Source organism: Dermochelys coriacea, chromosome 3, assembly GCF_009764565.3.
Source record: "Dermochelys coriacea isolate rDerCor1 chromosome 3, rDerCor1.pri.v4, whole genome shotgun sequence".
Taxonomy (NCBI): Eukaryota; Metazoa; Chordata; order Testudines; family Dermochelyidae; genus Dermochelys; species Dermochelys coriacea.
In genome coordinates, this window is record NC_050070.1 from 52,067,606 (window position 1) to 52,084,114 (window position 16,509).

The 16,509-nt window shown below is 40.8% G+C and overlaps 1 protein-coding gene across 1 annotated transcript in view; it reads right to left on the reverse strand.

Annotated features, from left to right (window-relative positions):
- LOC119852956 (protein eyes shut homolog) overlaps window positions 1-16,509 on the reverse strand; it is a 231,230-nt gene that overhangs the window by 211,305 nt on the left and 3,416 nt on the right. Inside the window, exon 3 of the mRNA XM_043511472.1 lies at window positions 10,931-11,053. Within this exon, the coding sequence (XP_043367407.1) occupies window positions 10,931-11,053 (123 nt within the window). The remainder of the gene's footprint in view (window positions 1-10,930; window positions 11,054-16,509) is intronic.

Sequence of the window (16,509 nt, forward strand, 5' to 3'; positions counted from 1 at the left end):
TTACTTAAAATCTGGTCTTTTTCTGTTAATCTTCGGGGTCTGGATTGGACATGATCAGCCTGGAATTAAAACTGTGCAATTATGTTGAAATACCTTAAAACTCACTATAGTGGGGTGGTGACCCCACTCTGGCCCTGGAAGGGTTAAAAGCAGCCCTGGAGAGGGCTGTGGCTGGGTAAAAGGGATGAAGAACAGTTGGGGAAGCTGACTGAGTAGCTGACCACAGGTGTGGCTAGCTTAATTAGGGCCCAGCTGGCCCTGATAAGAGGGCTGTGGCCCAGAAGCTGGGAAATCCAATATGTTGGGGAAGAACCAACGTGGCTTTTGTAAAAGGAAATTATGCCTCGCCAATCTCAAAGAATTCTTTGGGTGTGTCAACAAGCATGTGAACAAGGGTGATCCACGGGTTATAGCGTACCTGGACTTTCATTAAGCCTTTGATAAGGTCCCTCACCAAATGCTCTGAAGCCTCTTAGTTTTAGACACAACAAATCCTGAATCTTTGCAGGGGGTTACACGAGGTGACTCTTATGGTCCCTTCTAACCCTATGTTTCTAAGCAAAGCAGACAGTCATGGGATAAGAGGGAAGGTCTTCATGGATCAGTAACTGGTTAAAAGATAGGAAACAAAGGGAAGAAATAAATGGTCAGCATTCATAGTGGAAAGAGGTACATAGTGTGGTCCTCCAAGGATGTGTCTTGAGACCAATGATATTTATCATATTGATAAAGGATCTGAAAAAAGAGGTAAACAGTGAGGAGGCTAAATTTGCAGACAATACAAAATTACACAATATAGTTAAATCCAAATATTACCATGAAGAGTTAAAAAAGGATCTCACAAAACCAGGTGACCTGGCAACAAAATGGCAGATGAAATTATGTGTTGATAAATGCAAAGTAATGTCCATTTGAAAACAATCTCAACTACAAATGCAAAATGATGGGATCTAAATTAGTTGTTACCACTCAAGAAAGACTTTGGAGTCATCTTGGATACTCCTCTGAAATCATTTTCTCAAATGTGCAGTGGCAGTCAAGAAAGCCAATAGATAAGACAGAAAATATCATAATGCCACTATAAAAAGACTAGAACTGTTCATCTTGGCAAAGAGGAAACCAAAGGGAATATGATAGAGGTCTATACAATTATGAATTGTGTGGAGAAAGTGAGAGTATTATTTACTCCTTCACATTACATAAGAACCAAGGGTAATCCAATGAAATTAATAGGCAGCAGGTTTAAAGCTAACAAATGGAAGTACTGCTTCATACTATGCACAGTCAACCTGTGGAACTTGTTGCCAGGAGATATTGTGAAGGCCAAAACTATAACTGGGTTCAAAAAAGAATTAGATAAGTCCATGGAGGATAGGTCAAACAGCTATTATTCAAGTTGTTCAGGGACAACCCCATGCTCTGGGTGTCCTTAAATATATGACTGCCAGAAGCTGAGACTGGACCACAGGAGACAGATCACTCGATAATTGCCCGGTTGCATTCATTCCCACTGAGGCATTAGACACTGGCCACTGTCAAGACAGGATACTGGGCTAGATGAACCACTGATCTGACCCAGCATGACCATTTTTATAGTCCCTACTTGCTGATCACTTAGAGCCATGTAGACTGCCTGAGCTTCCCCAGTCAAGTAGGGTGCTAGCTGTAGGTCCTAACTTGCACCCACAGCTACTCTTTCAAAGGTGACTAAAAATGCATTTGGGATAGTCCTCAGGGACTACTTTATAGAGGCCTATTGCCTGTACCTGGTTGCCATTCCCTGCTGCAGGACTCACCATACCTGGGCATAGCTGCTGTTTCTCATTGGCTTGCTCTCAAAGTCCTGTAGGCTTTCCTGTTGCTCAGCTTGCCAGACAAGCAAGGACTGTCTCTCCAGGTAGTGGGACTCTGCTGGAAGACCTACACGGTCTTATGAATCCCCTTCTCTTGTTCTAGGAGCCACTGCAATGTCTCCTCCATTGCCCAGACTGCTGAATCTTTACATCAGCTCCCCAATCAGGTTATCTGTGAGCACAGATAAGACAGAAACTGGAGACGCCCCCAGTTGCCTCACAGTGTGACCCTCTGCTCCTGCCTTGCTGCACAAATGACTATGCCACCTCCAGCCTGTAACCATCGCTGTGTATTTTGTGTTTTATCAACCACCACCCTCCTACAGTTCCAGGCTTTACAGTGTCATACAATCATAAGAGAAGGAAGAGCACCCAGAGATCTCCATTTATCCTGGTCTTCCTTCCTCTCTTGTCCCTGCACTTCCTTCCTGTTCTGTGCTCCTTATCTGCTTTTTCAGTTAATGGACTGATTAGCTCCTTAGCACTCCCCAAACCAGCTAATCTAGTAATTATCCATTCCTTCCCTCAACCGGCCCTCTGTGGGAGAACTAACTGGATTTATAATGACCAAAGTATTGGTTCAGATGCTGGTTCTCAGAACTGTATCACAGATTAAAATCTAAGACTATTCTAATATACATTTTGGATTACATGTCATAGTTACTCTGTACACATAAAAGACTACATGTGAAAAAGCCCAAATCTCTCTCTCTCTCACTAAAGCATAAGTGGTTGCTACTAAAAACACTGTTTTAATGAATAGGGGATATGACCAACACAATTATAAGGATTCAAAAAGCAAATCCAGGGCTACATGGATCTTTGGCCTGACCCAGTATGACTGTTCTTATCCATCAACAAGATCAGCAGTAGGCTCAAATCAGGAGAAGGGGACTTTTTTCTTACAGATGGAGAAACGTGACAACTTCTTTAGAAATCTGTGAAAAGTAGAGCATGAAAATATTTTGGATTGGTGGGTGATAGTTCGGTGACAGTTCTCTGAGCCTAACTGACAGCATGGGGAAAGAAGTACTTGTGGCACTTTAGAGGCTAACACATTTATTTGAGCATAAGCTTTCATGAGCAACAGCTCACTTCATTGGATGCATGTGAGATGTAGCTCGCGAAAGCTTATGCTCAAATAAATTTGTTCGTCTCTAAGGTGCCACAAGTACTCCTTTTCTTTTTGCGGATACAGACTAACATGACTGCTATTCTGAAACCTGACAGCATGGGGTGCTTTAAAGATAATAAATAATCTACAATATCAGGAATAAAATAATTCAGTGTCTGAATCTGATGTTGAAACATCTAAGGAGGAAAACGTCCACTTTTCATCATATGTACAGCTAGTGAAGGTTTTCTATTCTTCAGGAGACTATAATGGATTTTTGTGGAGCTAAGTCTGTCCACTGACCTCACACTTGGTAAAGCAACCCCCATTCTTTCATGTATTTATATCTGTTCCTATATTTGTACTCTATGCATCTGACGGAGTGGGTTCTAACCCATGAAAGCTTATGCCCAAATAAATTTGTTAGTCTCTAAGGTGCCACAAGGACTCCTTGTTATTTTTGCTGATACAGACTAACACAGCTACCAGGCTACCACTAACACAGGCTATCACTCTGAAATCAATCAAGTCGCATCCATGCCATTAAATCAGAGACCAATGGTCTGGAGGAAGGACTAGACAAGGATTATGTGCAGAAGAGATGGTAATGTGATGTATGGTTGTTTCAATAGGTACAGCAGATCTAAGAATTGAACCTGATGTGGCCATGCTGTAGTTATGAGAATCTGCCACATCATGTCTTGTCTCACCTTCAGAAGAATTCTTAAAATTAGATAAATGGCAGAAAGGCAAGACATACATTTTAGAATTGGTCCTCAGAAGCTGGAAATGATCAGATGTGGATCCCATATCCTCCACAAGAACAAAAGATGCAACATTTCTTGTTGAGCACCTGTCCATTACAGGGGAGATGCTCGGATTTGCAAAAGAAACTTTACTCCAAGTTCAAACTTTGACTGCTTGTTTGAGAGACTGACTTCAGCTATCTTTGAAAGAGTCTGAGGCAAAGCCTGGTGAATTGTGTTATAAAGATGTCAGGTGTCAAAGCACCCCAAGACATACCTTCATAAATGTTAATGTCAAATCTGAAGAATTGTTATGATGTATTGGATGGTATGAAATCTTTCCTGAGATAAGACGGCTTTCAGAACTTGAGTCAAGAATTGCTTCTATGAGTGGGCTGATATGAGAACTGATTTTCTGTGGTAACTCTGAGGACCAGTAATTAAAAGAACTGAAGATCTAACTGCACAACCATAGAGACTTGTTGAGCTGACCTTCCCTGAACCAACTAGTCATCGAGGTAAGGATTACATGAAGAACATGTCTTCTTTGATATACCACTAGCACTAACAGACATGTCATAAATATTCTGGGGGCAGTAGAGAGGCCAAAAGGGAGCCCTCTGAATTGATAGAGCTCTCCTGAAACCACAAAACCAAGATACTTTCTGTGAGCTGGGTATGTAGACACATGAAAGTAGGTGTTCTGTAATCTGAAGGTTCTGAAACAATCATGGGGTCTAGAGAAGAAATAATAGAAACAAGAGGCACCATATGTAATCTGATGCAACATGTGTATGTGTTTAGACATTTGATTGTGTCTCCAAATAACAATCTTTCATAAAGTAGTTTTACGTGGAGAATGTCACTAAGTTGAATTATTTTTCTTGGAACACCTCTACTGGTATTTCCAGGGTCTCTGCCATCCTCTTAAGGTCTTGAACTGCTTTGAAATCATTAGGGTTGCCAACTTTCTACTCCCACAAAACTGAATACTTGGGCTGTCAATTAATTGCAGTTAACACACGTGATTAACTCAAAAAATGTATCGTGCTGCTGAAACTACAGAACCCGAACCACCAAAAAAGATAAATCAAACTTCTGCTGGTGGCAACCTTCTGACTCAGATAATGAAAATGAACATGCATCATTCCGCACTGCTTTGGATTGTTACTGAGCAGAACCCATCATCAGCATGAACACATGTCCCCTGGAATGGTGGTTGAAGCATGAAGGGACATACGAATCTTTAGCACATCTGGCACATAAATATCTTGCAACGCCAGCTACAACAGTGTCATGTAAACACCTGTTCTCACTTTCAGATGGCATTGTAAACAAGAAGGGGCAGCATTATCTCCTGCAAATGTAAACAAATTTGTTTGTCTGAGCGATTGGCTGAACAAGAAGTAGGACTGAGTGGATTTGCAGGCTCTAAAGTTTTACATTTTGTTTTTGAATGCAGTTTTGTGTACAGAATTCTACATTTGTAAGTTCGACTTTCACGATAAAGAGATTTCACTACAGTACTTGTAGTAGATGAATGAAAAATACTCTTTTTACAGGGCAAATACTTGTAATCAAAAATAAATATAAAGTGAGCACTGTACACTTTGAATTCTGTGTTGTAATTGAAATCAATATATTTGAAAATGTAGAAATCTAAAAATATTTAAATAAATGGTATTCTATTATTGTTTAATGGCGTGATTAGTCACGATTAATTTTTTTAATTACTTGATAGCTTTCCCCTCTGACCCTCCTCTTAGGCCCTGCCCCTTCTCCAAGGCCTGCCCCCGCTGACTCATCTCCCCCTCCCTCTGTTGCTCATTCTTCCCACCCTCAGTCACTCATTTTCACCAGACTGGGGTAAGAGGTTAGGGTGTGGGGGGAGGGCTCTGTGTGAGGGTGCGGGCTCTGGTATGGGTCCAGGGATTATGGATTTGGGTGCAGGAGGGGGCTCCGGGATGGGGCTGAGATGTTCGGAGAGCAGGAGGGAGCTCTGGGCTGGGGCAGAAGGTTGAGGTGCAGGGAGGTGTGAGGGCTCTGGCTGGGGGTGAAGACTCTTGGGTGGGGCTGGGGATGAGGGATTCGAAGGGCAGGAGGGGAATCAGGGCTGGGGCAGGAGCACGGGAGGGGTGTGGGGTGAAGGCTCCAGGCAGTGCTTGCCTCAAACAACTCCTGGAAGCAGCAATCTGTTCATCTTCTGGATCCTACACGTAGGCACAGCCAGGCAGCTCTGTGCTGTGACCCATCTGCAGGCACAACCCCTGCAACTCCCATTGGCCGTGGTTCCCAACCAATGGGAGCTGCAGAGCTGGTGCTTGGGGCTGGGGCAGCGTGCGGAGCCCTCCAGCTGCCCCTATGCATTGGAGCTGGAGGGGGGACATGCTACTGTTTCCAGGAGCTGCGCAGAGTCACGGCAGGCAGGGATCCTGCCTTAGCATTGCTGCACCGCTGACCTGGACTTTTAACAGCCCTGTCAGCAGTGCTGACCGAAACCACCAGGATCCCTTTTTGACTGGACGTTCCAGTCAAAAATCAGACACCTGGCTACCCTAGTTGTGATGGAGACTGATGTGGCAACTCTTTTATCCAGTGAGGATGGTAAAAACGGTAATAGTGCTAAGGTGCTCTTGGAGTCTCTTGTTGATCCAAGATGTCAACACCTTCACTCAGCAGTTCCTTCTCTTCTATTGTGATGTCCTCTAGGTGAGGCAAATGTAAGGCCCTCCAAGGAGGCCTATTGGAGAAGACTTGTCCCTAGATCTAGAATGAAGAACATTAAAATGATCTGGATACTGAGACTGTGGGATTAGTGAAGTCCAGTATGGCCACAATTGAAAACTATAAGGTTATAGCATGTGATATCAAATAGGTGTCATCCAAGGTGCATGAGTCATATCAGAAACATGAAGTGTACTTCTTCCATTGTGAGCAGTCTTTTAAAAGATCAGGAGAGAATGGCACTGATCTTGGAGATGGTTTCCTGCTAGATGCTGCGGATAAACTGAGAAGAATAAAACTCTTCAACAAGAGATGCCCCTGTTAACCTGTGGTTGACTGGTATCTGATGAGGGCTCACATATTTCCTCTGAATTACAAATGGATGCAGGGAAATGTTCATAATAGGTAGGCTTCAGTACCAAAGCAGCTTTTGAAACCATGGACAACCAGGACACACTTAAGAGTGGTGGTTCCTGTTTTGGGTTGATGCTGAACTCTGCTGGAGAAGTATATGAAGTCATACAAAGGCTACATGACAAACATTTCAAAATTGGGAGATTTTGGTTTAGCCACAGGGCTGATAGCTGGTGGCCATTTTACTGGGGCTGACAGACAAACCAACTAATAGACAAATCAACTCTAGCTAATTCTGTTCCCCTGTCCCCATGGGTTAGTAAAAAAAATAAATAAGAGAGACTAAAGTATAGTCACCTCATTAACTATGTAAGAAGAGACTACAATAACTAAGAAGACATTGCTAGTTAAAATATTCTGGCCTCCTGTACATTGGGCACATATGCACGGAGCGTGAGATCCACAGATACTCAAGGAAGAAACAGGGTTACTGTGGACAAAATAAAATTTGCCTACTCACCTATCTGGGATCAGAAAACGCTCCTTGTCCCAAAACACGGGCCCTTTAATGATATGGGGTCTGGATGTTTCAGGAGTACTGTACAAGTAGTAAACTCCACCAAACAAAACAAACCATCAGGGGAGAAATATGATAAAATAAACCTTTCTTGCTATATTTCTGGCCCAGATTACTGGAAATTTTGTGAGAAAGTTTACTCAAGAGATTTCTATACAAATTTTCCTGACTCAAAAAGTTTTGACTCAAGATAAACTTCTAATAAGCAATTGATGCTTTGGGTGATTAAATAATTGTTTTTTTGAACCAAACTCTGAACCTTCTTCATGATGTAAAAGATAAAACAAGTTCACCCTGACAAGAGTTTAGTATTTTATTAATAATCTATTTAGCTAGGCAGTAAACTCAGTGCCCAGTGTATAATGAAAAGCACAAATACTGATAATTTGGGAATAGTGTTCTGCAGCATATGGATTATTCAAAACATCATAAAACTAAAGCTTTTTCCCCAATTATTAAGTAGCCTTTTGTGAACATTTATATATTCTAAGTATTTAAGATAAAATTAGAAAAAAATAAGAAAGACAAAGATAATGGAAATTAAATGTCCACAGTGACCGGGCAAAACTGTAAAACAACAACATGTAGCTGTAACATTAATAATTTTGTGGCAGAAACCTAACACACTATAAAAAGAAAAGGAGTACTTGTGGCACCATTGAGACTAACGTTTATTTGAGCATAAGCTTTCGTGAGCTACAGCTCACTTCATCGGATGCATTAGCTCACGAAAGCTTATGCTCAAATAAATTTGTTAGTCTCTAAGGTGCCACAAGTACTCCTTTTCCTTTTGCAAATACAGACTAACACGGCTGCTACTCTGAAACTTAACACACTATAGATTCTTAACTGGGCATTTACAATTTAGTTATTTTCTTCTTTCAGTGCTCCTTCATAAATTAAATCTCCCAAATAAGTGGGGTGTGTCTGCTGGACTACAGTAGAGCTCTACAAAAATGCTTATGATTTCTGGTCTGATTCTTTTTTCTCCTTAGGTTGGAAAGACCTTGACAAGAGAATTAAAGAGTGAAACAAACAGTCTTTAAGGGAAGTAATTTCCTGTTTGCACTCCAGAAATAACAGAATGGTATAGAGAACATGCAGATGTAGTCAATGGGAAAGAATATGGATATCCTCTTACTCTGAGACACAGAAAATTCCATAACAGCCCTGCAAAGGAAATAAACAGACTATTATGCCTATGGGCAATCTAATTTTCTTACATTCCATTTCACACAAGTGAAGATTCCTTTGAAGGACTGCGGTGTAATGGGAACTTAGTTCTGATTTGAAGTAAAACATTTTTTTTAAAATGCAACAGAAAAAAGTTCCATGATTAAAATGCAACATCTGAATATTTAAAATCTATATTTAAATTATTTTGATGATGGTGAACAGTCCTAGACTGACATATCTGGAAACAGAATTTCAAAGAACAGGTATGATATTGTAAATGGCATAGCAAGTATCATCACCAATAAGCCCCTCGACCGGGGTGGGCAAACTACGGCCTGCGGGCCAGATCCATCCCCTCAGGGCTTTGGATCTGGCCCATGGGATTGTCACCCCGTGGCGCCATGGGGCAAGGGCAGGCAGGCAGGCAGGGAGCCTGACCTGGCCCCGCTGTGCACCGCTGCCACCCCGGAGCCACTCCAGGTAAGTGGCGCCAAGCTGGAGCCTGAACCCCGCACCCCTCCTGCATCCCACACCCCTGCACTCCTTTCTGCATCCCAAACCCCTGCCCTGAGCCCCCTCCTGCACTCTGCACCCCTCCCTGCACCAGTTCCCTGAGCCTCCTCCTGCTTTGTGCACCCCCTCCTTCATACTAACCCCCTTCTCTGAGCCCTCTCGAACACCCCACACCCCTATTCTGCCCCAACCCCTTGCCCTGAGCCCCTTCCTGAACACCACATGTCCTCCCATACCCCGCACTCACTCCCGCACCCCAACCCCCTGCCCCAGCCCTACATTCATGGCCTTGCAAGCAATTTCCCCACCCCAATGTGGCCCTCGGGCCAAAAAGTTTGCCCACCCCTGCCCTAGACCACTCCTGCGGATGAGAGGGAACACGTGCTCATTCCAAACCTCTTGGGCTGAGGCTCTGCAGAAAGTCTGTTAACTGAACACTGTCAATTATGGTTGTGGGTTTTGTGATGTGGACACCACCTCAGCCCAGCGTAATGGAGCTGTGTTTCAAAGGAGCAAATTAGCCCAGTTCCTATTAGAGGCATTTCAGAGCTTAATGCGGATCGTGGTTATCTTATTGAAAAGTGATATTATTTAATTTGTGACATTAGCAATACTGCATAAAACTGCAATTATACCAGTGAGCAATTGTAAACTAGTTCATTCCTGCTGCAGCCACCGTTGTCTTCACAGGTCTGAAAAATTTGTGTATCGTATTACACCCCTTTCATCCCACACACATTCTTCACCATTTAGTCCCAAAGGGTGAACTATGCAGAGCTGCAAGAACAGCAGCATTATCACTAGGTTGAAACCTTTTATTTTCACATAGGTGGCTCCTTTTTGCTACACGCAATAGCTAGCCCTATAGTTCTTATTCATCTCCTTGTCTCTCCTCTTTCTCCACATGTCCATCTCTTCTTTCAATTCCAGCAAGCAGCACTTCATAGGCATTTGTGTGTATCTCTGTCTATCTATACACTTAAGTTGGTTCTTATACTATGCACTTCACCATGGTAAGTAAGTACCTCCTCTCAGACTAGCCAGCACATGACAACCATCCAAGTGCGACCCACAGTCTTGACTACTACTGTTTGTCCTCCCATTTTCCCTCGCTATTACTGCTGTTCCATCTACCTCTCCAAAACAGCAACTCAAAAATCAATATGTTCCAGACGCTGACCTTGTAGCATATTAATTATTATGCCCCTGCCAAGGCAGCTTTATTAGTTTTCCCATGAGTCCTCTAGAGGATTCTGATGTGGAACAGGAGTCATGGAACAGGCTGACCCTGATGCAAGGACTACTTTCCAGTTTTCTTAATCCTATTATATACTAAAATAATTTTGCACTTGCTAAGCTATTTATCATTAGGATTGTGTTGTACCCTCCTTGAAGTGAACAAAGGGTTCTCCTGCCTAGAATTGAATCTCATTCTTGTTTTTTTTCTCCAAATCACAAAAAAGCATGGTAGTGATACAATCTTCAAAAGATAAACATTACTGTAAATAGCTGTCATTGACTGACTGGCTAAACTTTGAAATGCTATTCTGCTACACATAACAGGCTAGATATTTTCTGAACATTTTCTGCATACTAGAGATTTTTATTTGGTTTTCTTTATGATTTGTTTTTGCACTTGCTTGCTATCGGTTAACACAACAGCATTCATATCCGCAGTCTCTGCTCATTTTAGAAGAGGGAATTAGATAAATAATTGATAGGACAGGACACCGCACTGGGCTGAATCTAGTTTTATTAACACTAAATGAATAAAATGTAATCAAAAGAACTGTTTGTTTATTTTTAATTTTAGAATAGGTAATAGAGAATTTAAATATTTATCATCATATTTAGATTTTAAAAAAAATCTTACCAGTGAAGCCTGGAGGACAAACACATGTGTAGTCTGCAACCAGGTCTAAACAAGTTGAATTGCTTCTACAGAAGCCGTAAGTGCACTCATCAAAGTTGATTTCACAGTTCAGACCTTCAAATCCTTAATTGGAAAAAAAACAAAAAGCAGTTTATTATTAGTTTATACCTATGCCTTCTTTTCTAAGACCCAATTATTGTAAATAAATCAATTCTTATCAAATAACTCTATAAAAACCACAAATAATTCTCTTTTATGGTTTTACTGCAAGATTTTTCTAAAAGCCTTTTCTGTTCTGTCATTAGTACATTATCACTTTTGACCTTCAAGTGTACTTTTAAAGAACTACTATTTGGAAGAACACACACAAACATAAGGATTTGGTGTTCCCTTAAATGCACTTTTAGTTTTTTGTTTTAGTAATACTCTGTGAAAAAAATGTATACATTTTAAGATCACTTGTGAAGGACAGTGGTTTGTATTGATTTTTTGGGACTGATTTGCTAACAGTTTAAAATAAATATTGATACAGTTTTTATTTATCTATTTATTTTATTTTCATTACTTAGGGTAAGGGTTAGGGTGTTCTACAAAAGTCTTCTTTCATATGCATTTCTAGTTGATATCTAGATTGTTTAGCGATCTAACTCCTACATCAAAGGCAGCAAGGTGTTGCAGTCCACCCTCCAATCTTCTAATTGTGTACTCCTCCACAACATTTGATCATCTTCATTGCTCTCCCACAGTCATACTGTGAAGATTGGGCTAAACCAAATTTCTGCATTGTGGCAGCTGCTGTGCCTCTCCTAGTCATCAGGAATGGTCAATGGAGAGAGACAGTGTGACATAGAAGACATTGGCGGTACATTAGTCTGCGTCATCAATTCTTGTCAAGTCTAACACACTATTTTCATGATAAATGCACAAAAGGTGGCATGTAAGATACCACTGAAAAACTAATAGCTCACTGATCATTAATATTAATCTGTAATGTATATGCAGGATGTGTACAAAAGTTATAGATATGTGCAGAATTATGTTCTTAAAATGTGTTTGGCAAGTAATGCATAAGTATGGTCTGCCTTAGACAAAAGAATGTGTATTTGTTTGTCTGTCCAGCCTGCTCATAAGTCAGAGACAATGAAGGTCTATTTACATATAAGGTAAACAAAGCCATCAAGCTAGTAAGAGGGGGAGAAGACAACATGGCATCTAAAGCCTAGCACTGGAGAGAAACTTTATATGGTCCATAAAGACAGAGTTTGAATATCAAATGATAAGCAAATGAATCAATTGATTGTATAGAATATTACTGTATTATACAAATGTATCAAGTATGGTCTTTTATGAATGCTATGAAACACTGCTGATTAATATCATGGCAAAATGAATGTGTTAAGATTATGTGAAAAAGTTATAAGTACTCACTGTTATTATGCTTTGAAGTCTGTGATCAAACAAAGGGAGAAAGGGATTTTCTCCCAGATAGAAGGAAATGCAGTTCACTACCTGTCTCCAATAAAATGAAGCAAAAACAATGGAATCACCATTGACATACGAATCAGCAGGGGATGGGAATTCCACAGGAAGGGAAGAATATCATGTGGTAATCCTGAGTCTAGGGATAAAACAGTGAGTTTGGGAATATATAAGGAAAGAGAAGATGACATCTTGGCATCCATCATTAGACAGAAAAAGGGGGCCAGATTTCTTGCAAGTTGAGAAAGATGTATCCTTTAACCAAGGGGATTGAAGTCTCTAGAACTGATAACTGGTGAGAAAACTATCTTGAACAAATATTGTAGCTTGTTAAGTTAGGTCTTTACATTAAAATATGCTTTTTAATAGCTATTTGTTTATAACCATTTGGTCTTTATTCTTGTACCTGAACTCACTTAAAACCTCCCTCTTTTTGTTTTACTTTTAATCTAAGCCAGCTCAATGCAGTGTTTGAATTGAAGTGACTGTTAGCTCCAGTTAAAGTAATAAGCTGTGTGTTTGTCTCTTTAAAGGAACAAATATTATTAATTCTTTGAATGTTCCAGGAGAGGGCTGGACCTTCAGGGCAGATGGTTTTCAGGAAATCTGGGGTGTATTGGGGGTCACCCTGCAAATAGTAATCAAGGTTGGGAGAGACCAAAGTATGTCTGTGATGTATCAAGCATGCTGCTTGAGTCAGAGTTGCTGAACCAAGCCTGTTCAGCACACGCACACACAAATATGCATGTTGTATTCTATCTGAGAGCACCCAGAGAGGGAGCTACAACAGCAGAGGCATTTAGGGTACAGGACAAGGGGTGACAATCTCTCACTAGTCTTGATTGCACCCCCAAATATGACCGACACAAAGATGGACTTTACTCTTTCTAGCTGGAAAGTCTGGCAGACTGTGAAAAGATTTTCTGGAGAATCCAATTCCAGCAAAAAGAAGTTTCCAGTTTCTGCAAATTCTATTGCATCCCAAGTAGGGGTTAATGGCTGTACACAGAACTTGGATAAATCTTTTTATCTGTGCAGTCAAAACTGAAGTTAGAGAGGTTCCAGGATCCTAATGTGGATTCAAACTTGATGGCTCCTTTTCCAGATAAAGAGCTGGACTATGCCCCAAATCTTATGAAAAGAGGAAAGGCTCCAGGCCTGGATTATATCCACATAGAGTTCTACTTCACATGGGCCCAAAAGCTGGCTGTTTGTTTCCTCACCTGATGTTTTGAGGTCATCTGCATTGCAAAAGTCTAGCACAGAGTAAAGTTCGTTGACATTCTGAAACTAGAAAAAACTGCTTGAAAATCCCAAGAGCTACCAACCATCTCTCTCCTTTGTGTCACATACAAGCTTATGGAGAAACTGATTCTGATGAACATCAATGAGGTTATCCAAACACAACTGCCCTTTGTTCAATTTGGCTTCAGATGGGTATTATGAACTCACAATCAAGACATTTACCTAACACAAGACACTGAAGATGCCTTGAGAAGGGGAAGAAAATTGGTGCCATTATGGTGGATATATCAACTGCATTTGTCACTATCTGGCATATAAAGTTGACTGCCAAATTCTTGTAGACTGCTCCCTGTAAGTCCATAGTGAGGTTTATCATGAATATTATAATAAGTTGGAGATTCATCTTGCAAGCTGGACACAATTCCAGACATCTTAGTCATGGACTCCCAGAAGGAACTGTTCTAGATCCTTCCCTTTTCAACTTATATTCTTATGACTATCAACAACTAAGGCTGATGAGTGTGTATATACAAATGATATCCATCTTGCTGATGAGGGTAACAATCTATATGAAGGTTATAGGCTCAGACTTTAGATGATCATGATGGTCCCTTCTGGGATTAGTCTGCCCTTCTGCACATTACAGGCAACAGAACCTCACCCACTCTTTCATTAGACCCATAATTCTGGCTAAATTACTTCAATCCTCAAATCATGATTTAATGACTTGAAGTTACAGAGAATCTACCATTTACACTAGTTTAAACCTGCCAGTGACCCCATCCCATGCTTCAGAAAAAGGCAAAACGCCCCCAGGGTCTCTACCAATATAACCTGGGGGGAAATTCCTTCTTGACCCCAAAGATCAATTAGACCCTGAGTATGTGGGCAAGACCCACCAGCCAGATACTGAGGAAATAATTATTTGCAGTAACTCAGAGCCCTCCCCATTTCCGGTCCCATCACCAGCCATTGGAGATATTTATTGCTAGCAGTCACAGATTGGCTACTTGTCATTGTAGGCAGTCTCATCATTACCATCCCCTCCATAAACTTATCTTGAAACCAATTAGGTTTTTTCCCCCCCTCACTGCTCCCCTTGGAAGGCTGTTCCAGAACTTCACTCCTCTGACAGTTAGAAACCTTTGTCTAATTTCAAGCCAAAACTCGTTGATGGCCATTTGTTCTTGTGGCCACATTGTGCTTAACTTAAATAACTCCTTTCCCTCTCTGGTATTCATCCTTCTGATGTATTTACAGAGAGAAATTGTATCTCCCCTCAACCTTCTTTTGGTTAGGCTAAACAAGCCAAGCTCTGAGTCTCCTCTTATAAGGTAGGTTTTCCATTCCTCTGAGCAGCCCTTCTCTGCACCTGTTCCAGTTTGGATTAATATTTCTTAAACATGGGAGACTAGAACTGCACATGATATTCCAGGTGAGGTCTCACCAGTGCCTTGTATAATAGTACTAACACTTTCCTGTCCCTACTGGAAATATGTGTTGATGCACCCTAGGACTGTATTAGTCTTTTTCACGGCCACATCACATTGGCGGCTCATAGTCATCCTGTGAATAACAAATACATCCATGTCTTTCTCCTCCGCTAACTCTTCCAACTGATAAGTCTACAGCTTATAGCAAAAATTCTTGGTGTTAGGCACTAAGTGCATGACCTTGCACTTTTGCCTATTTAATTTAATCCCATTTTTATTACTCCAGTTTACAATATTGTCCAGATCTTCATCTTCTGGTCCTCCTTTGTATTAACATTATCTCCCAACAGTGAGTCATCTGCAAATTTTATTAGCACACTCCCACTTTTTGTACCAAAGTAAGTAATAAAAATGTTGAATAAGACTGGTCCCAAGACTTATCCCAGAGGAACTCCACTAGTAACCTCCCAGGAGCCTGACAATTTGTCTTTCAGTATGACCTGCTGTTTCCCCTTTAACCAGTTCCTTATTCACCTTTCAATCCTTATATTAACACTCATATTCTCCAATTTAATTAATAATTTCCCATGTGGAACTGTATAAAATGACTTAGTAAAATCCAGGTAGATTAGATCTACTGCACTTTCTTTGTCTAGAAAATCAGTTATCTTCTCAAAAAAGGAGATAGGGCTGGTCTGGCATGATCTACCTTTTGTAAAACCATGTTGTATTTTATCCCAATTTTACCTCTATATCTTTAACTACTTTCTCTTTCAAAAATTTTTCCAAGACCTTACATACAACTGAGGTCAAACTTACAGGTCTGTTTTCTGCATCACTTTTTTCCCCTTTCTTAATAATAGGAACTATATTAACAATTGTCTAGTCATAAGGTACTACCCCCACCCCAGCCCTGAGTTTACAGATTGATTAAAAATCCTTGCTATTGGACTTGCAATTCTGTGTGCCAGTTCCTTTAATATTCTTGGATGGAGATTACGTGGGCCTCCTGATTTAGTCCCATTAAGATGGTTGAGTTTGACTTCCACCTAGAATGTGGTAATTTCTACTTCCATTACCTTGTTTCCATTAGCCACCCTGCCACTACCCCTAAACTCTTCATTAGCCTTATTAAAAACTGAGGCAACATATTTATTTAGGTGTTGGGACATGCCTAGATTATTTTCAATCTCTACCCCATCCTCAGTGTTTACAAGTCCCACTTTTCTTTCCTTGTTTTCTTTTTTGATTTATGGTTATAGAACCTTTTACTATTAATTTTCATTTCCTTTGCAAGATTCAACTCTGCTTGGCTATTGGCAGTTCTCACTTTACCTACACTTTCTCAGCTCTGAGAGGTAGCTTTTCTTGATGATCCATCTCATCTTCCATTCCTGGTAAGCTTTCTGCTTTCTCTTAATC